The sequence below is a fragment of the Hyperolius riggenbachi genome, chromosome 8, assembly GCF_040937935.1.
Source record: "Hyperolius riggenbachi isolate aHypRig1 chromosome 8, aHypRig1.pri, whole genome shotgun sequence".
Lineage (NCBI taxonomy): Eukaryota > Metazoa > Chordata > Amphibia > Anura > Hyperoliidae > Hyperolius > Hyperolius riggenbachi.
Genome location: NC_090653.1, coordinates 238,138,086 through 238,159,873, shown reverse-complemented (window position 1 = coordinate 238,159,873; position 21,788 = coordinate 238,138,086). Strand labels below are relative to the sequence as shown.

Below are 21,788 nucleotides of genomic sequence, written 5' to 3'. Positions count from 1 at the left end.
TATATACAAGCCTCATAGATCTTTCTTTTCACACCCTACCTCACCAATAAACGACTGCTGCTGAGTCTGGTATTTTAACTATCCTTCTCAAAGACACATCCTACACACATACAACCATACCCACTTACACTTGCCCCTCTCCTCTCCCCAGTCACTCTCTTTCAGGTAATCTAACTAAAGTTAGTTGTGAGGCTTCTCCACACTTCTTCAAGGTTGGCCGCATGTCCCAACCCCTCATTCCTACACAATTCATCCATCCCAACAAACCATTCCCCTATATCCAAAGTGGTCGGATTTTTCCAATTATTAACAATAATACTTTTGGCCACTATTGTGCCATATTCTTTGATCAATAAGCATCCGGGACTTTTTTTTTGTGTCTATATAACTGAAGATTGCTTCTTCTGGTGTAAGCTCAAATTTTTCTTTTAGTAATCTCTCAGCCAGGAGGCAAATATCATCCCAGAATTTTTTGACTATCGGGCACCCCCACCACATATGTAGGGTATCTCCATCCCCCTGTCCACATCTCCAGCACATCACCTTGCATCTTGCAAATTTACTAATACGAAGTGGTGTGATATACCATCTACCAATTGTTTTAAATTGTATCAATTGTAGCCTTGGATCTTGAATTTTAAAATTATTTGCCCATATTTGTGGCCAAGACCCTTCCAGACTAAACCCCAACTCTCTTTCCCATTTTTTACAATACGCCGGGAGATCCTGGCTATGATCCGCAGCACAGATATTTGAGTATAGCCTAGAGATTGATCTATTCATTTTTTCCCCCAAATAAAAATGTTTTTCAAAATTATTCAGTTCCACCCTTTGGGCACACAATGAAATCCATTTTCGAGTAAAGCTGTGAATCTGGGCAGAACCCCATAAACTAACCTCATTACTATCCTCAAAGATCGATTTAATTCCCAGAACACGGCTACCCCTGATATCAATAAGGCGTGTTTCCCGACTTATATTATGTTTGCCAAACCAGGCTGGGTCAAGACCTGGGGGGAAGTCTGGATTATCTCGCAGAGTTGTCATGGGAGATAACCCCATATTCTCCTGCCATTTTTCAATTATCCAGAGCAATGACTTTAAAGTTGGTTTAATCAGTGGATGGGACGATAAGTTATATACCTTTTTAATGTTTTTAGGAATCCAGGTAAAAACAAGATCCAAGTCAGATTCCTCCTCCTCCAGCCGTGGCCAAATCCTCCTATTTGTATCGGAGGTAATCTCTATTTTCCATTCTAGGATTCTTGTCAGATGTACGCTTTTATAATAGTTATATAGATTTGGGGCAGCCAGTCCGCCCTGATCTTTTCTTTTCATGGTCAGTTTGTAGTTTATTCTACGCTTAGTGTTACTCCAAATAAAATTCTGAAATGTCTTGTGCCAGTTCTGGAACCATGCAGTGGGGATGGCTATCGGTAAACTCTGCAACAGAAAAATAAGTTTGGGGAGGATCAGCATTTTGATGATGCTGATCCTACCAATTACATTGAAACATGGGCGATCCCAAGATCTCAGTTTTTTTTTACTTTCATCCATTATTTTTAAAAAATTACTCTTAAAAAGTAAATCCAGGTTACTGGTAAGATTAATACCTAAGTATTTAATCGAGTAATTATTACATCTAAATTCACTACTTTGTTTTATCTCTTCTATAAGTTTCATCGGGCAGCCTATATTTAATATCTCCGTTTTCTCTTTATTCAGTTTAAAATTTGAGTATTTTGCAAAGAGAATAAACTTATCACGGCATTTTATAGTCGAGCTGAGTGGATCCGTCAAGGTCAAAAGTAGATCATCGGCATAAGCCAATATCTTCATTTCGCCTTGTTTCGTTTTTATACCTCTAATATCATTATCTTGTTGAATGGTTTGAATAATTGTTTCAATGCCAAGATTAAATAATGTGGGGGACAGGGGACATCCCTGTCTAACCCCATTGGAGATAGAAAATATGTCACTGGTCTGGTTATTTACCTTAACACCTGCACTTTGATTACTATACAACTTCCTTATGTTCCCAATAAATATTGGTCCCAGTCCGAATTCCTCCAGGGCTGCAAAGATAAAGCCTCTTGAAATGCGATCGAATGCCTTTTCGGCATCAACTGCGATCACCACTGCCTCTTTCCCTCTTGTTCTACATTTTTGGATCAAATTAATTGCGGTATATATATTATCCTTAGTTTGTTTATTTTTAATAAAACCTGATTGTTGATTCCCCAAGAGATTACCAATTATTTTATTTAATCTATTTGATAATATTTTAGCGTAGATTTTTACATCGCAATTTATGAGAGAAATTGGTCTAAATTGCGCACAACTTGGGTTCTGTTTATCCCCTTTCGGAATCAGCGTAATAGTTGCTCGGTTTGATTCATTCGAAAAAACTGTACAGTTTTCGTTATTATTCACAAGTTTACAGAATAGCGGTGCTAAAATGTCTGTAAATGATTGATAAAACTCGGCATTGAATCCGTCAGGGCCCGGACATTTTTTTTGGGCAGTTCCCTTACAGTCCTGCAGAACTCGGCCAGGGAGATCGGGGATTCCAGTTCTAATTTATCTTTCAGACTTATCTTTGGGAGTTTTATTTTATCCAAGAAATCTTTGGGGTTTAGCAATTTTGACTCATCCATATTATATAGTTCGTTATAGAACTTAGAAAATTCTCTTGAAATCTGTTTAGTGTCATGTATTATTGTGCCTTTTTTATCAATTATGTGGTGGATAAAACTAGATTTCCCTTTATCTTTCAGGAGGTCCGCCAGGACTTTCCCTGATTTATTTTTCCCCAACATATATTGCTTCTTTAATTTTTTATGTTCTAATGAACATTTACTATCCAAAAGGCCATTAAGTTCTGTTCTAAGTTCAGTCACTATTGACAGAGTTTTAATAGTTGCACATTTTTTATGTTCACATTCTGCATGTTGAAGCGATGTTAATAGATTATTAATCTTGTTATTTTTTTCTTTGTTCATTTTACTTTTAATACTGATCAAAGTTCCTCTAATAACGCATTTTAGAGTGTCCCACAGGATACCATATGAGGAGACAGATTTTTCATTCAATTCTATAAAGTCTTTAATAGCGTTCGCAACCTGTTGCATATGATCTGTACTGTCTAATAGGGAGGCATCTAATCTCCATTGTTTACTTACCATAAGTCTTTTCCCTAATAATATAGTTACTATCACCGGTGCGTGGTCCGAAAACGTGATTTGTCCTATTTTTACGTCTGTCACTGACATTATAGTATCCTGCTGGACTAAAAAATAATCAATTCTTGAATAGTTTTGATGGACATGCGAAAAATAAGTGTAATCTCTTTCATTAGGATTTTTAATCCTCCAAATGTCCACCATTCTATTATCATTAATAGTTTTTTGAACTTCATCTATTTCATTTTTGGACAAATATGACTTACCCTTTGAAGTATCATGTTCCGGGTTTAGCGGTAGATTAAAATCACCCCCTAAAATTATAGTCCCTTTTGCTTTATTTATAACTTTATTAATAAAATTAATTACAGCAGCCGCTTGGCCTCTATTTGGTGCATATATATTAGCAAGTGTTACAGGTTCCCCCTTTACCTTCCCCAGTACAATAAGTTCCCTGGCATATGTGTCCTTATATATTTTATCAACAGAAAAATCAAGACCTGTTCTTATAATAATTGCTACACCACAGGTTTTTTTGAGGTGATTAGGGTTATTGATCCACTCCTTATATCTTTTATCGAAAATTTTTGGGGCCTTCCCTACCTGAAAATGCGTCTCCTGTATAAATGCGATATCGATTTTATTCTTTAACAATACATTAATAATCCTTCCTCTTTTGCAGCCTGAGTTGGCTCCTTTTACATTCATAGAAAGAATTTTTAATTCACACATCTTTATTTATTTTTAAAAGCAGTAAACCTCGGCTGGAGGAGAATGCAAAATGATGGGTAAGAGGAGATGCAGGCTGGGGGAGGGGCTCCAGGGCATAAACTATACATCCATCCTGCCACATACATGCTCCAGTCATCCTTAAAACATACATCTTACACAACCAACAATCACTTTTTTGATCTAGTCCTCTCAATCAACCCTGTTGATTTCTTGTGTCGGACTCTTCTAAACCTGTCAAACAAAAAAGTGATAACAGGGATAGAGCCCCCGCTACCTAGTATGACACTTATTCCTACCACCCCCCCCCCCCATTAATCCCTTCCCTATCCCTAAGACATATATTGTGTCTAAGTGTCTTCCCAACCCGGGATATGTATTGTGGGTAATTTTAATGCCTTTTGGATATTTGCTAAGGGTTCTCCATCTGTCAAATTATATGTATTCCCGTCTACCGTTGCTCTCAGAGAGAAGGGGTATCCCCAACTGTATTGCCCCTCCTTTTTTGTGATTGCCTCCAGTAATGGTTTCAATTGTCTTCTACGATCAATAGTTCGTTTTGAAAGGTCAGGGAAAAGCTCAATTTTCCACCCCTTGAATTCCAAGTTGCTCAGTGAGCGGGCCTTATTTAGGATTTCTTCCTTTTCATGGAAAAAATGAATCCTACATAGGATATCTGTACTTTTCCCCTTTTTTTGTGATCTTTCTCTGCCGATCCTGTGAATCCTGTCAATCACGATTTTATTGTCAGCATCTTTATTCAAGAGATCTCTGAAAAGTTCTTGTGCTAGTGAGGGTAGTTCCTTAGCCGGTATATTTGAAGGAAAGCCTCTAATTTTATTATTTCTGCGGCTCCTGTTTTCAAGATCATCTATTTTTAACGTAATTTCTTTTAGAATTTTTTTTTGTGTTGCTAATTCGTTCGATTGTTTGCTGGTAGTTTTAACCATGTCCTCCAGGTTTTTCTCCAGCCTGTCCATTCTATCCATGAGCTGATGTAGCTCCTCCTTAATGATTTTAAATTCACTACTCACGGCTTCTTTAATTGTGGATTGCACTGTCTCAACCATAGTCACCTTTAACTTTGTTGAAAATTCCTCCATTAACTCCCTTATATTTATGTCTGGCATAGGGCCTTTTTGATAGCTATTTTCACCTGCTATCTGGCTAGCACCATTTTCGGTTGATTGTGATGTTATGTGTTGTACTTCTTTTAAGTTTACTTGTTGGGTTTCCTTCGTGTTTTTTTCTCCCCGCCCTTGATTTTCTTTGGCTGATTTTTGAACCACCTCACAAATTTCTGAAATTTTTTTTGATGTGTTTATTAATGTCCTGTGGCGTTACAGACCCTCGGGGTGAGAACATGCCTTCAGTTTTTCTATTCGGGGTTTCTGGTTTACTTGAGGGGTCTTCCCCATTACCCATCCCCCCTGCACCAAAACCAAAATTGTGTAAGCCCTTTTCGGGTTGGATTCCCTTATTTTTCCTTGTACCTGTGGCCATACCGGAATTTCAATCCTACAGTCCTACCCAACCATTAGCCAGCCCACAGAAAATTCAAACGAGGGAACTATACCTAGCTCCCTTTAATTAGCTCTTAGTTAAAGATACCAGAGTATCCACAGCAGCAAGGTATAACAGCTACAGCAATTTAAGTCTCGATTATGCAGCGGCAGTCAATTGGATAGCATTAGCATTGTATTGTATAGCATTATATAGCGTTGTATTGTACCCTGCAACCCTGCAACCCTGCAACGCCTCCTCAGTGACAGCACCAGGACACCCCAACCAGTAACAAGACAGCAGTCTTAGTTATGCAGCAGCAGCAGTCAATTGGATAAACATCAGCATTGTGTAGCACTATGTAACATGTAACATGTAACATCGTATAGCAGCATCAGTACATATCACGCAGCATGTAGCATCAATATAGCAATATAGCAACATAGCAATATATCATCCACGTCTTCCCCCTCGTAACCCCCCTCAATACGATACCAGTCCAGTAGCTTCCAGTAGTTTCTAGTAGCCTCTGCGACATGCAGAACACGCAGGCAATGAAACTAATGTGGCTAATAGCTAGAGATCACCAAAGATCCGGAGACCAGGAGCCGGAGGAGCCGGAGAGCCGGAGATCCACAGCCGATAACAGCCGATGACACAGCCGATGACAGCCTGGCAGAGACGAGGGCAGAGGGCAGAGACGAAGGCACTGAAGACACTGGAGGTGAAAGCGGAGGCAAGGGCGAAGACAGGGGCCGGAAAAGGAGACGCAGCGGGGACACTGCGACACAGAAGGTCAGGTTGAGACAGGCTTGAAACAGGCTTGAAACAGGGGGAAAATAGCAAAGCTGGCGGAGCAGGTACGAGACAAGCCGGAGACAAGCAGGAGACAGACGGGCAACATGCGGCATCAAGTGAGTTTACTTGAGTGAGTTTACTTCCAATTGTGCATCCACTCCGCGGGCGGGCGGGCTCTTCAGGCGGGCATCAGCCGGCAGTATAGCACGTGCATAACACGCGCATATGTGGGCATACGTGGGCATCAGACAGCATCAGACAGCGTCAGACAGCGCACCTCCCTCCAGAGTGCACCTTCCTCCAAACGCCGGAGCGATGTGCGGAGGGTGGAAACGGAAACATGTCACAACCAGGAAGCCGGGCAGCAGATCCTCACATCCTCTCCACAGCAGCTCACATTTGTTTACTTTCAAGCAATACCAGTTGCCTGGCTATCCTGCTGATCCTCTGCCTCTACTTTTAGCCATAGCCCCTGAACAAGCATGCAGCAGATCAGGTGTCTCTGACATTGTCAGATCTGAAAATATTAGCTGCATGCTTGTTTCTGGTGTGATTTTATTCAGACACTATTGTAGCCAAATAGATCTGCAGGACAGCCGGGCAACTGGTATTGTTTAAAAGGAGATAAATATGGCAGCCACCATATCAGGCTCACTTCAGTTCCCCTTTAAATTTTACTGAGCTACATCAACCCAACATGCAGACAACCGGTTTCTGACTTCTGGTACTAGAACCCAGTGAAAATCTCATGACTCAGAAGTGCATTGTAAAAATCTTAAAATCTGATATTGTACTGCGTTTTTTAAATTTCTGTTAGCAACTAGATGGCTGAAATGGTATTTAAGCCTCATCTACACGGTACAATTTTCCCGTCAGATTGGATCTATTAGACGGATCTATTAAGCCTCATCTGCACGATACAATTTTCCATCAGACTGATCTATTAGACGTCCAAATGGTTTCAGATCAATTTTGCAATAGATTTTGCTTTAAGTACCCCAAATCTATTGCAAAATCTAATGCAATCCAATTGAACAAGTTGGAAATTATCGAATAGATCCGTATAATCCGATCTGATGGAAAATTGTACCGTATAGATGGGGCTTTAGATAATTTCCAACATGTCCAATAGGATTGCATTCGATTTTCTAATAGATTTAGGGTACTTATCAAAGCAAAATCTATCGCAAAATTGATCTGAAACAATTTCTTATTAGATCTATCGAATAGATCATCTATCTTATGGGAAATTGTACTGTGTAGATAAGGCTCGATGCTAGGAATACTGGATTGAGCCATTTAGATGGCTCAAGTGATAATTTCCGATAAGTCAGATCACCCGCCCGGTCGATTCAGCGCTAGATTCCGCATGGGGGACAATAGAAACAGATAAGGAAAACAAGCAGAAGTGAAGAGAATCGCCCGCGGGGATGAGCGGGGAATCGATCAGGCGGCAGAATCGAGCAGTGGAAACGCACTGGGTATTCCCAGCATAAGGGATGTTGCCTGAGCAGAGACTAGGCTAGACTGCTTGTTTGTGCATAGCAATGTCTGTTTGACGTGGACTATGGAGTGCTGCAGCGCCACCATGTGGCACACATAGTTTTTTCCTTTTTGAATTTCAGATTCAGTTGTTTTTTTTTCTTTGTCTTACAGGCTGCACAAAATGATGCAGAGAAATTGGACACATTCTTTAAGAGGAACTCTTATGTATCTGGACAATACTCAGATGAAAACTCTTTCAAAGCACTGAACAAGCATTTGCAGTCGCTGCCCAACGGGACGAAGGCAAACCGCTTGTTCTATTTGGCAGTGCCGCCCAGCGTGTATCATGATGTGACTCGGAACATACGATCTACTTGCATGAGCGCAGTGTAAGCAGGGAATTTACATCCAATTATATACAGTATATGAGTTGGGTATGTGATGTCTTCTGGCTTAATTGACTGATGTCGGATAGCCCAGAACCTGGCAACTTCATGCAGCAAAAACCTGTCATTGCCATAGGCTGCAGCCTTGCCAAAGAGATTCAGTCTGTGCTGACCCCACACACACACAACTTTTTCAGTTTGTCTACTTCATGATAATTGAGTTGTTACTTGCACTTCATTCTATTGAGTTAATCTGTAGTTTCTTGTCTTTCGTTATTATACAGGGGTTGGAATAGGGTGATCGTAGAGAAACCATTTGGGAAGGACCTAGAAAGCTCAAACAAGTTATCTGAGCACATCTCTGCACTATACCAGGAGAACCAGATCTACCGTATTGACCACTATCTGGGCAAGGAGATGGTACAGAACCTCATGGTGCTCAGGTAAGATCCAGAGGCCAAACTCCCACCTGCCTAGTTGCAACTTTTGGCTTCCCCTGAACCTCTGACTTTCTTCAGGTTTGGGAACCGGATATTTGGCCCACTCTGGAACCGGGATCACATTGCCTCCGTAGTTTTGACATTTAAGGAACCATTTGGCACACAGGGTCGTGGAGGATACTTTGATGAGTTTGGAATTATCAGGTAATGATGTAACCAGTGTAACGGCTCTAGCATTCCATCACTTGGTCCATGTGATGGTTCACCTCTTTTGTGTGCCTTTGTTCTCTAGAGATGTGATGCAGAACCACTTGCTGCAGATGTTGTGCTTAGTGGCCATGGAGAAACCTGTGTCAACCAACTCTGATGACGTGCGTGATGAGAAGGTAAATGTGTCTTTTTACTGAAGGATGTATTGCGTCTTGTGCATGAACCAAAGTTGGGTAAAGCAGAATATCATCAGTATTGCTGTACCTCACAGACCAGTCAGCAGAGTGGGGGAGGGCCTTATCCCGGGACCAGACAGTGTTCTATGGCTTAATGATCCGAGCACCATTTTTAGCATTGCCATAGCACATTAAAAATGCATGCCAACAATTTTTATATTTAAAGTTTAGCACAGGTTTTATTGGCCTACTTCAGACAGACTGCCTGACCAGAAGTTTCAGGCACCTAAGGACTTAAGTAATTGTTTTATTGCACACATTACCAATAAGTAAACCATACCTTTTTCATCAACAGAGGGGGTGGGTATTTAGGACAACTTCTTCAAAGAGCTTATCCAGAGGGAATGTGTGAAGATTGCATTTGTGACTTCTGTAAATAAGGAATGGGAGGGGGGGGGGGGGGACATGGTAGCAATTACAAAGCAGGATAATTTCCAGGGAAAGAAAGGGTGCTTAGGCCCCGTTCACACTTACAAACGCAAAAAACGATAGCTAGCAATTTTTACGCAATAAACGCATATTTTTCACTGGACATTTTTGCGTTGTTGAGCGATTACAATTCTCAGGTATTCGCATTGTCTCCTGCAGGTATTGGTACTTGAACCCTCAGGCAACAATAAGAAGCCCAATGATGTACAGACATGTCAATAGACTGAAGATATGGGGGGGAATTTGTTTATGATCACATGACAGTGGGTTCCACAATATATATAAAAAAAAAAGATGGTACTTAGACTTTAATAATATTGGTGATGGTTGAGGGGCTGGGTGGGTTTTAAAATGTAAGAAAAATGGCCAAGTTATAAAATCTAAAACAAAAAACTCCTAATACAGCCATGCCCAGGTATAACCTAAAGCTCATTTTAAATGATACTGAAGCTAATTTACAGTGAATTATTTATATTTGTATTTCCTCTTTGGCCTCTTCCCAGGTGAAAGTACTGAAGTGTGTTCCTGAGCTGACTCTGGAAAACATTGTTCTTGGCCAGTATGTGGGGGACCCAGAAGGGCAAGGAGAGGCTCAGAAGGGCTACCTGGATGATCCCACTGTACCTAAAGGATCCTTCACCCCAACATTTGCCACAGCTGTGCTGCATGTACAGAATGAGAGGTGGGATGGTAAGTGCTTGTTCTGTGCTGTCTCCTTCTGTAATGGTTCTATTCCCACAGCTTACTGATGTGGTGTTTCATAAAGTGTCTAAAGTGAATATGCATCCTTATAGAAGTAGGCAGGTTAAAGTTAGCCTGAGATGGTGGAAAAAAAATATACATACCTGGCACTTCCTCCAGGCTGATTGCTCCCTCGCCGTCCTTCTGCGCCTCCTGTATCCTCCAATTTGCCCCGGAAAGTCCACCATTCCAGGGTGTACTGCGCATGCGTGGCCCCATCATGCAGTACTACTGCACAGGTGCAGAACACTCCCGGCCATGGGAGAGCGACGGGGAATACCCAACTGGAAGATTTCCCAGGGTGAATTGCAGAGAATCCGGGCAGCGCAGGACGGCGAAGGAGTGATCAGGCTGGAGGTACCCTTTAAGGGCTTATTTTTCCATTAACCTCCAGGACAGGTCCACCACGAGAACGACAGGCTCCTCCCAGGAACAGGAAACGTCCAGATAGAGTACTCTATAAATCTTTGTCCAACCCCTTGATCCTCAGTTGACGTTTCCTGTTCCAGGGAACAAGGAGTGCTCTGGTCGCTCGCCGGTCCGTCAGACCAGGTGTGTTTGGGACCCGGTTGGCGGCGGATGGTGGACCTGCCTAGAGAGGTGTTGGGGTCTGGTGGGGAGAAAGCGAGAGTTACCTTCTCCCATGGCTGTCCTGGCTGCCCGAGTTGCGGTGGATCCGGAGGACACGCGCGGCGTCCATGATTCCCCTGGAGCGGAGGCTAATGGCGCGCCGGAGGTGACGTGGATAGTCATGCGGGCCTCCAGAGGGTAGGCAGCTGATTGCCCTCAATGGCGGTGTACGCGTGACGTACTTCCGCCCTTACGCGGCGTCACTTCCGGTCGCGTGGGGGAAGAGACGCCGGAAGCCTGCATGGTTCGGCAGTTCGTGTGCTGAACGGAGCGGGATGGACGCTAAGCAGGAGCCAGGAAAGGTAAGCGTGGCGGAGGCTTGGTGACCTATATGGTATGAGCTGTACGCCCTATGCCGCGTCTGTACTGAGGTCTGTTATTAAATTGAGACTATGCAGTATAACATAACAGCCTGCTTAGCGTCTGATCTGAGGTCTGTATAACTATGCATAGAATAGAATGCTGGTACAGATTATTCGGGGAGATATACGGAGATGTGTATATATATGTTTGGATATTAAGACCTCATAGATATATGTGTAAACCATTAGGGTATGGGCAACATAACAGTTATATGATTGGCTTTTATGATATATTCCCTTGACTACTATATGCAAAGAGTATATATATTATAGATTTCAGATGGATTATATGTATATGATATCTTTATACATGTTCCTTCTTTTCCTGGTCTCAGGGTTGCTATCACTCTTGATATTTGTGCACCAGGGTGTTTTTTCCCTTTTGGTTTGAGAAAGAGGGATGACATTATTTTTGTTGTTTGATTGTTATTATAGGGCCCGGAGTCTACTGAGCCGACAAGGCCAAGAAGGCGGTGCCCGCTCTGTGATGCAAAAATGGCCCATAATTATAATAAGCAGTTTTGCCAACCTTGTTTAGTAAAACTAATACAGGAACAATCAGGGGGTTTAAAGGAAGAATTAATGTCAGCTGTTAAAAGAGAAATGGCTGACACAATTAAATCATTAAGAGAAGTATTTGCCTCTGCTATTCCCCCAGCAACAGAGGCAGTAATTACAGGTACGAGTACGTCCATGCCGACCGTGGAGATACCAAATGCTGAGTCTCAGCCTATTAAACATAAAAGTAAAAAGATGTTAAGACTTGGGATAGATGTCCCAACCTTGATGCAGCATTCTCACAGGTTAATAAAGACAACAAATTAGCCTTTGAGGATCTGGGGTGTCTGAAAGATCCACAAGATAAGGAAGTAGAATTGCCCTTAAAAAGGCCTGGACAGCAGCAGGTGCAAATTTTAGACCAGCAGCAGCTACAACATGTGTAGCAAGAGTTATATCTCTAGGGGTTAAAAAGGTAGTGTGGAACTTCATGGTCTAGAGGTTGACAGTTACCTACTAGCTACTACACACTGCATACTGGGTTCAGATCCCAGCTATGGTATATAAGGCCTGCGGCCACACTAAGCCGAAAGCGCCGCTCTCGTCAGATCGTGGAGGCTAAGCGGCTTCAGGCCTGGTTAGTAGCTGCATGGGAGACCGGCTGTGAACCCCAGGTGCTGCAGGTGAGGAGCTTCTAAGGAGGAGATTCTAGAATCATTAGAAGTAGTTTCCAAGGCCACAGACTATATAATTGACGCAGCAGCCGAGAACATCAAGGTAAACGCAAAAACCTCGGCATTGATTAACACAGCAAGGTGCAGGAGGCTTTACTCCTTGAATCCAAATGAGGGAATATTCGACAAGGGTTATGCGTTTCCACCAATCCAACTGATTCCACGGATTTTACAAATCTAAACCTGTCAGCCTGGCTTCTGAGAAGTCCCCTCTAAGGATAAAGGGAGTTTAAGAGAGGGTCATCAGTACCTTGTTAGACTGTAGGAAGAAGGGACAAGGAAAATATACTTAGGATATTGGAAAACCTTCAATATGTGGCAGGAAGAGTTAGGGTTCAAGGGTGAATAAGTACCGACTGTTTTAGGGTTTCTACAGGATGGTGTAGCAAAGAATATGTCATTAAGTACCTTAAAGGTACAGGTAGTGGGAATATCTACCTTTCGGGATGTAGGGTTAGCAAAGGACCCCCTTATCATCCAATATTTTAAATCCAGTAGGAAGGAAACCTATGGTAAATAGGAAAGTTGGGATGTATCCTTAGTTTTGAAGGTATTGAAAATAGAGACCTTTGAACCCATATCATAAATTCCCTTCAGACTCCTAACAATGAAGATTGTATTTCTCATAGCTATTACCTCGGCTAGACGGGTGAATAAGTTAGAGGCCCTATGTTGCGACGAACCTTTTTGTACAATATTTAAGGATGTATTACCGTTTATTTGAAGAAGAGCCGGGGTTAGACGTCAAAGGATGTCTTATATGCTACTTAGAGAGGGTAGCGGAGTTTAGGAGTTCTAGAGCCTTGCTAGTCAACACTTCAGGTGCTACAAGAGGCGGAAAGATGTCAAAAGGATCTATAGCTAAATGGGTAAAACTATGCATAGAGGAAGCCTATAGGATTACAGGAAATACTGTGTTAAATACAGTTAGAGCCCATTCAGCCAGAGCAGCAGCCACTTCATGGGCTTACAGAGCGGGTGCTATGCCAGAAGAAATCTGCAGAGCGGCTACATGTTTAAGTCTAAGCACCTTCTCTAGACACTACAGAATGAACCTGATGTCTGCAAGGCAGCAATCATTTAGAAGGAAAATCCTGCAGGCAGTCAGCCCACCCAAAATTGGTAAGATTCTTGCTCATCTTCTCGTGGTGGACCTGTCCTGGAGGTTAATGGAAAAACCAATGTTAGTTACCTGGTAACATCCTTTTTAGTAACCTCCAGGACAGGTCCGTAACCCACCCGAGTAAAGGATTTATATGTGTATATAAGTACAAGAAAAGTATATGTATATGCAGTATGAATATTAAAACCCCTTTGTTTTTAGGAACAGTACTTGGAATTGACTGAGGATCAAGGGGTTGGACAAAGATTTATAGAGTACTCTATCTGGACGTTTCCTGTTCCTGGGAGGAGCCTGTCGTTCTCGTGGTGGACCTGTCCTGGAGGTTACTAAAAAGGATGTTACCAGGTAACTAACATTGGTATCATACACTATCACACTCATCTTGCATTGCTAGAGTTCTAGGTTTGAAACTCTTGCACAGCCGTGCAGAGGTTTTATGAGCTCTAATTAGCTATCAGAACTTCCCTCTGAAGACTGACTTTCCTGACAGCAAAAATTAAAGTACTGGTTTATTAACTCTTGTAATGAAAATAGGTTGAACACCAGTTTTTAAGTAGGATTAGTACTGCATGTTCACATGTATGCCACATAAAAGGTCCTGAAAGGATTTTTTTGTACATACTGTATGAAAAGTCATTCTACCATCGCCGTATCATAGCATGACTGTTCCCTGTACTGAACTCTGGGTCATTATGATGTGATTGTCATACTGCAGGTGTCCCGTTCATCATGCGTTGTGGGAAGGCTCTGAATGAGAGGAAGGCCGAGGTGAGGCTGCAGTTCCGTGAAGTTCCTGGAGACATTTTCGTAGGACAGTGTAAAAGGAACGAGCTGGTGATCAGAGTGCAGCCCGATGAAGCAGTTTACACCAAGATGATGACCAAAAAGCCAGGGATGTTCTTCAATCCTGAGGAGTCTGAGCTGGACCTGACCTATGGCAACAGATACAAGGTATCTCCAGAGCATGACATTGGAAATGCAGCCAGTATTTAATGACTTGCATTCCCTGTGCCACAACCCAGTATACCACAATGCACCTTCCCGCTGTGGCTGTAGGCTTACATGTGTTCCCTCCACAGGATGTGAAACTGCCAGATGCTTATGAGAGGCTGATCCTGGATGTCTTCTGTGGGAGTCAGATGCACTTTGTACGCAGGTAGGCTTCTGTAATCTGGGGATGCGTATGTGGTTGTGTCATCAACTGTGGTAATTACTGAGATATCTCTCCTATCTATCTATATATACTCCCATTCACACACACTCACACACTGCTTGGATGGTCATATTAGCAGCATGCTTGTTTCAGTTGGGTGATTCAGACACTACTGCAGCCAAAGAGATCACCAGGACTGACGGGCAACTGGTATTGGCATTCTTTAAAAGGAAAAAGATATGGAGGCTGCCATATTTCTCACTGCAGTGCCTCTTTAAAGTTGAAACGTTCAGCTGCTGCAGCCCCAGTCAGGACTATGCTAGCGGCAGATTGGCCTGGCTGATGATTACAGCAGCGGAATGTACCAGCAATGCAAGGGTTTTCTTAAAGGAACGCTAGCGATTAACTTTTTTTTTTTTTTTTTTTTTTTTTAATTGAGATAAGAATAGTTTGGGAAGTGCTGATAAGTACTGGTGTATACATTTGAATGCTTATCGCTTTGTTTACGGTTATCAAGTTCCTTTCACACTTCGCTGACGCCAAATCTGACAGACCAGTGAACCATGAGGAGAGGGGGAGGGGGTGTTTCCACTCACACTACATCTGTTAACCCTGTGTGTGAGAAAGCTCTCACTAGCTTGTCTCTCTGAATGAACTGTCTGTACAGAAAGCAGAGGAGAAATGTATCTTGTTTGCAATTGTGTGTGAAACCTGACACCCGAGGATTTTCATATAACTTTGTAGTCTCACATGCAAACTTACCAAGAAAAGCGCTGGCCCTATAATACAGAAGCAAAGGTACACACGTTTGCAAATGAATCATCCCAATACAGCTAAAATCTACACACTGCGAATTACAGCTTTTGCCTCTGATATTTAACATGAAAAGTAGGAAAATGTTTACGCAGCTACTTAGGCATTATTTGTACATTGTCAATTTAGAACACTGTTATCGATAGTGTACCTTTTAAGCAAATGTACAATAAAGCTTCTTGATTTCAAGCATCCAATCCATTTTCAGAGAAAACCGGACACTTGCTTCACATTACGGCATGGGTAACATCACAGGGAGACTTCGCTGGTCTTCACTGCCCATTTGCTTCAGTGATGCCCTCCACTGTTATGCTGGGTACACACTATGAGTTTTTCTAGTGATTTACTGTCAGATCGATTATTTCCAACATGTTCGATTTGCTTTCCAATCGTTTTCCGATCGATTTCCTATTTAAGTGCACAGAAATCGATCGGGAAATGCTCAGAAATCTATCAAAAAGCAAATCGGACATGTTGGAAATCGATCTGACAGTAAATCGACCAGAAAATCTCAGTGTGTACCCAGCATTAAGCTGCCCATACACTTCCAGATAGCCACCAGACCAATCCCTCTCTGATCCAAATCTGATCTATTACTACCACACGCTGCAAATAGACTTTGTCCTTTCCATCCCTACTGGTTGCCTGGACCCCCGTGACCTTGCAGCATATCATGTACCCACATACATGCCACAAGGTCTCTGGGTACAGGTGCCCCAGCGTGTGTAGAGGGGATACAGTAGGAACCCGACAGATGACAGGCGATTGTGCACTCTGCTACCAACACTTTTCTCAGTCCCAGGGGAGCACTATTTTAGATGGGGGGGGGGGAGAGGGGTAGAAAGAACGATCGCCGATACATTGTGAGTCTACCGCCATGCACCTGACCGCCCTCTTTTCAGCAAGATCTTTCCGGAGCGATGATCGTTTTGATTGATTTCAGTTCAAAACTATATAACAACCATGTTGGGGCTTTGATGGACTCCGCCGCATACACCTTTTAGTAGATTTTGTAGATACCTGTCAGTGTGTGGCCAGGATAAGGCTAATGGGAGGGAACAACATTACAGATTAATGTTACTGCTGTCATGTGATCAAGAGTCAATAGTTGTAATTTGTCACCATGTCATGCAGCGTCATAGGGGGTGTGCTATCAGCTGGGAGTGACGTTCCATAGACTCCACCCCTCATCTATATTAGGCCTGGCAGTTGGGACTAGGAGTAGTACAAATATTACATAATGGAGTGAATACATGCATGATTATTATGCTGCCTGATCTGAACATCCTGTATGAGGGTTCTGGGAAAGAGAACAGGGGGGGGGCGTGTCAGATCCCCTGAGCCTCATTGCTATGGAGGCTGTGGACCTAGGTTCTGTGATAGAATGCTCCATAGACCAGTACAAGGCTGGGCGTAGTCAGTTTTCAGGCAGACTGTTCAATGAAATATTGTGCTGTAATTTTGTTTCGCGTGTAACTGGTTTGTCTTTTTCTTACAGCGATGAGCTGAGAGAAGCCTGGCGGATCTTTACCCCCATCCTGCATAAACTGGAGAAGGAGAAGATCAAACCCCTGCCCTACAAATACGGAAGGTAAGCAAGCGCTGATCTCATGTGACATAGCTGGAATGGTGGTTCTATGATGTACCATCATAACACTTCTGTTATGTCATACACTTTACTATTCATCGATAAACTGCTGCCAAGTCACTCGGCTCCAGTTCCAATATCTGTAAGACAAGGGAGTGGAGTTTAGTGCAACTTTATCTTACGTAGGGATGAGCAGAAGATTCTCCAAACTTGCAAAACTTCACTGATCCAGGAAGTGGAAGCCATGCTAGCAAATGAAAGCCACTAGTTGATTATTATAGCACTATTTACAGTTGAAGTAGTAGCTTTTACTTGCTTGCACATCTTGTCATGTGGTAAAGCAGGTTAAACAAGGTAAGGTATCCATACATATAGCGATTTTTGTCAGCCGGATCAAACAAGAGGCAGATCTTTCTCTGATCTGATCGGAAGGAGATTTGTTGGCCGCCATAAGACGCAGGCCGATTCCCAATTTATTTCAGCATGAAATCTTTCAGTAATTGGCCTTGTGATGCTGCCCCTGGCCACTGTCCTCTTAATGTTGAAGTGCCCATGCAGTTATACTTTACCTGTTGCTGTCAGCACTGCCGCCATCCTCGTAATTGCGCATTTCACCCCCACATGGTTGCCAGTGTTATAGCATGTGGGGCGCGTTTGTCGCATACGTGCTCCAGGTGCAATATGCTGGTAGTCACGTGGGGCCAGAATGCAGAAGTATGGGGGACACTATGGGGTGGTGTGACAGGTAATGTATAACTACATGGGGCACCGGGGGATGGGACATAAGCATTAAGGGGGGGGGGGGCAGTGGCTGGGGGTTCCATTGTGTTCGTCCAAGTATCGTACGCCGTCACAGCTGCGCACCAGATATCTGCCTGAGATTTTCTGGCATGTCCGCTTGATACATGCAACCAATTTGATGGGCGACATTATGCTGGGTACACATGATTCAATTTCCCGTCGGATTGATGGGTAATATGACAGGAAGTGATATCATGTGTACATGTCTAAACTACTCCTGATCGATTAACAGGATCAATGTTCCAATGAGAACATCGCAAAATCAATCCCCTTATCGAACAGGAGCAGATCGGACATGTCGGAAATGATCATCTAATTCCCGTCAGTCGGATGGGAAATCGCATCGTGTGCATTTAGCATAGTCGTGTGTCAGTGCCTCCATTTATAACCACAAACTGAGAGCGTTCAGCACTGCTCTTTTATTGCAGTAGGCAAAATTTTATACAGCTACAAACAGGTCTGTGGAGTCTGGTGGGAGCCATTTTGGGTACCTGGGGTCGTTTGGCTTCATAGTTGGAGTTGGATAATTTGTGTACCGACCACACAGCCCTGGCTACAATGTTTACCTTATAAAGTTGCAACTGCTGCTACTTTTCTGTATGCTAGTCTGCTGTATCTGACCTCTGCTTGGATTTCCGTTTCATAAGCTCTCGGTAGCGCTATGAGAATTCCCATAGCCTCCTTACTGATGTGGGCTGTGTTTTTCCTTTCAGCCGGGGCCCCGCGGAGAGTGACATATTGATGCAGAATGCTGGATTTAGATATGAAGGGACCTACAAATGGGTGAATCCCCACAAACTGTGATCGGATCCCTGCAGAGCTCTGAGCCTGATAGAACTTGACCCCAGTCTGCTAGAAGATTGCATCGGGATTCCCAGGGGACCAAAGCACAACTTCCTACTAACCACACCCATTTCTCCGCTGCTCCTACAAATTCCGCAGGCAGTATGCAGACCTACAATATTGTTTCATCATGTGTTCTGCTATGTCCGCCCTGAGACTCCACACTAGCCTTCACGGGAAAGCTTCTCCTTTTTGTCATAGCTTTCAGTCTGGATTCATGGCAAACATTTCGGCTTGCTTACTTTGTTACATAGTTACATAGTTATTTTGGTTGAAAAAAGACATACGTCCATCGAGTTCAACCAGTATAAAGTACAACACCAGCCTGCTCCCTCACATATCCCTGTTGATCCAGAGGAAGGCGAAAAAACCCTTACAAGGCATGGTCCAATTAGCCCCTAAAGGGAAAAATTCCTTCCCGACTCCAGATGGCAATCAGATAAAATCCCTGGATCAACATCATTAGGCATTACCTAGTAATTGTAGCCATGGATGTCTTTCAACGCAAGGAAAGCATCTAAGCCCCCTTTAAATGCAGGTATAGAGTTTGCCATAACGACTTCCTGTGGCAATGCATTCCACATCTTAATCACTCTTACTGTAAAGAACCCTTTCCTAAATAAATGGTTAAAACGTTTTTCCTCCATGCGCAGATCATGTCCTCTAGTCCTTTGAGAAAAATAAAACGCAGCCATTCCATGATGCTTCTAACAATCTGTGAGATAGCGGGATCAGGCAGCAAGCCATTTAGGGATGGTCAATGAGAAGCTTATTAGTTCTGGATTGTTGCAAATGTTATGCTAATTTATGCAGCTGGTCCATTTCCAAGCCGTGTGAAATTGGCACATAATTTGCATTAACTCTGAATTCCTAGCACCTCACTGGCCATACCTGTTGTCAGCGGATTAGTTCTGGTGCATATATACGGCCGCTGCCCTGTGCAAGCTAATTACAAACGAAAACGTGGTATGCTGTTGCCATGGTTGCAGATGAGACCAGTTTCAGCTTTTTGTTGCTTTTCTTCTCTGCCTGTAGATTACATTTCAATGCTGTTAAAAATTAGCTTATCATTGTAAAGAGGTTGAGCAGCACTTGCCTATCATTTATGGCAATTTTGTAAGGACCGTGGGATTTCTCTTAAATCTGGTGCCAGATTTCTATGGTAAGTGCAGGCTTTAAAGTAAACCTGTGAGTTTAAAGATGTTAGTTCACTGGAGGGAAGCCTCTGACTGCAGCCCACTGATCCTCACCAGGACCCTCCTGCTTCTTCACAGCCGCACTCCCACCTGTGTACAAGCGATGCCGCACTGTGTAGATGCACAGACCGCTAATATCTGCACAGAAGCATGGAGCTGTTTATGCACAGAAGAAAAAACTGTGCTTGAGTGGCACCGTGTTGCTGCGCAGGCGCAAGTAGTCTTGCACTTGCATTGCGCGCTCAAATACTAACTTGTGTGGCTGTGTGACCCTATTCAGCACACCCTTATCAGATAGGTTTGGAGGGTCCCAGCACTGGAAGGGTGAGCTCAAGGGAGCAGGGGAAGTTTTTGGATTATCTAGAAAAGGTATATCCTAAGGCCGGCGTGGGGGTCAAATGCGGCCCACCGACCCATTTCTGGTGGCCTCCAAAGCTCCTGTACAGTTGTTAATTCCATGCGGCCTGCAGGCTGTAGCTGCGGTGCCACATGAAGTGGCCTGCAGCAGTAATGGGCACGGATTAGGCATAATGTACCCAAAGACAATCGGCAAAAACTATGTTTAATTTCACTCATTTTGGCCCCCTAGCACTCTCAAGAACGGCAATATGGCCCTTGGCCTAAAAAGTTTGGACACCCTTTTTTTTTTTTTTTTTTTTTTTAACTCGGAAGTACCCTTTTTTAAAGGAATACTGTAGGGGGGTCAGGGGAAAATGAGTTGAAGTTACCTGGGGCTTCTAATGGTCCCCCACAGACATCCTGTGCTTGTGCAGCCACACACCGATGCTCTGCCTCTGGTTCTCTCCTAGAATTTCAGACTTTAAAGTCTGAAAGCCATGGCAACGCAGACGCAGTGGTTCTCAGACTGAAATTCTAGGAGTGAATCAGAGGTGGGGCCGGAGCATCGGTGAGTGGCTGCACGGGCACAGGATGCCTGCGGGGGGCAATACCCGATACCCCCCCCCCCCCTACAGTATTCCTCTAAATCCATAGCTTTGTATCAGTATATTTCATCAGTACATTTCACTGAACCTAAACTCTGCACTGCTCCACTACTGAGCAGACTTGTACACTGTACTTTATAGCCTACATTTGCCATAGAGCACTTTGTGTGGCCAATGAGACTAGTCAGTTTTTTTCAACCGTGCTATTGCTTTACCAGGCAATATCTCCCCCTGTTGCTTTTCCCTGGAATTGCAGGAACCCTGCTTTGAATAGTGCGCACATATTAGTGGCCTCTTTTTTTTTTTTTATAAGTTCAGATGATTTACAGGGTTGCTGCAGTGTTTGTATGCTTATTTTTGCCTTTATTTTGATATTCTTGGACTAGTAAATGCTTTATTGCATAAAGTTTCTATTGTGTTTTTTTTTTCTTTATATTAATCTTAATGTGAACCACTTTCAAATCTACATGTGTAATGACCTAGATCTTCAGTCTGCTGTCAGGCTGGAAGGATCCCATAAGACAGTCTAATGTAGTGCCCGAGCTCATTGAAGATTCAGTGGAGAATGTGAATTCAGAATTGGATGTAGCAGGGAAGTTGTATTTGGGTGTAGTTATATCTACACTCTGCTCCTGGCAGGATGAAAAGAGCCTAATGCCTGGTACACGCCATGCAATTTTCTGTCAGAGGGTTGAATAAATAATTTCTGACAGGTCTGATCTGATCTGATATGATCTTTTTTTCTGATAGATTTTGTATAGAAATAATCAGAAAATCGTTTGGAAAAACGATTGGAAATCAGGTGGGACCTGTCAGACCTTATCTATGCAACAGTCTATCTGATTTTGACAATTAATAAACACTGCGCCACAGTTCAAAATGGATATCTTATGAATAGTTCACCAGTGCCTGGGATCGCTACATAAAGTCCAGTTCAGGAAAATTGTTATGCAAAATTACTGCT

The 21,788-nt window shown here is 43.0% G+C and overlaps 1 protein-coding gene and 1 pseudogene across 3 annotated transcripts in view; both read left to right on the top strand.

The window, feature by feature from the left end:
- G6PD (glucose-6-phosphate dehydrogenase) overlaps positions 1-21,231 on the top strand; it is a 73,703-nt gene extending 52,472 nt beyond the window's left edge. For all 3 annotated transcript variants that reach the window (XM_068248396.1, XM_068248398.1, XM_068248397.1), the window contains exons 5-13: positions 7,869-8,086; positions 8,368-8,526; positions 8,602-8,727; positions 8,816-8,909; positions 9,902-10,088; positions 14,202-14,437; positions 14,566-14,642; positions 16,951-17,043; positions 18,555-21,231. In XM_068248396.1, coding sequence (XP_068104497.1) covers positions 7,869-8,086; positions 8,368-8,526; positions 8,602-8,727; positions 8,816-8,909; positions 9,902-10,088; positions 14,202-14,437; positions 14,566-14,642; positions 16,951-17,043; positions 18,555-18,645 — 1,281 coding nt within the window. In that variant the 3' untranslated portion in view covers positions 18,646-21,231. The remainder of the gene's footprint in view (positions 1-7,868; positions 8,087-8,367; positions 8,527-8,601; positions 8,728-8,815; positions 8,910-9,901; positions 10,089-14,201; positions 14,438-14,565; positions 14,643-16,950; positions 17,044-18,554) is intronic.
- LOC137529158 (5S ribosomal RNA) lies at positions 12,198-12,315 on the top strand (annotated as a pseudogene).
- Positions 21,232-21,788: the final 557 nt, after the last annotated feature.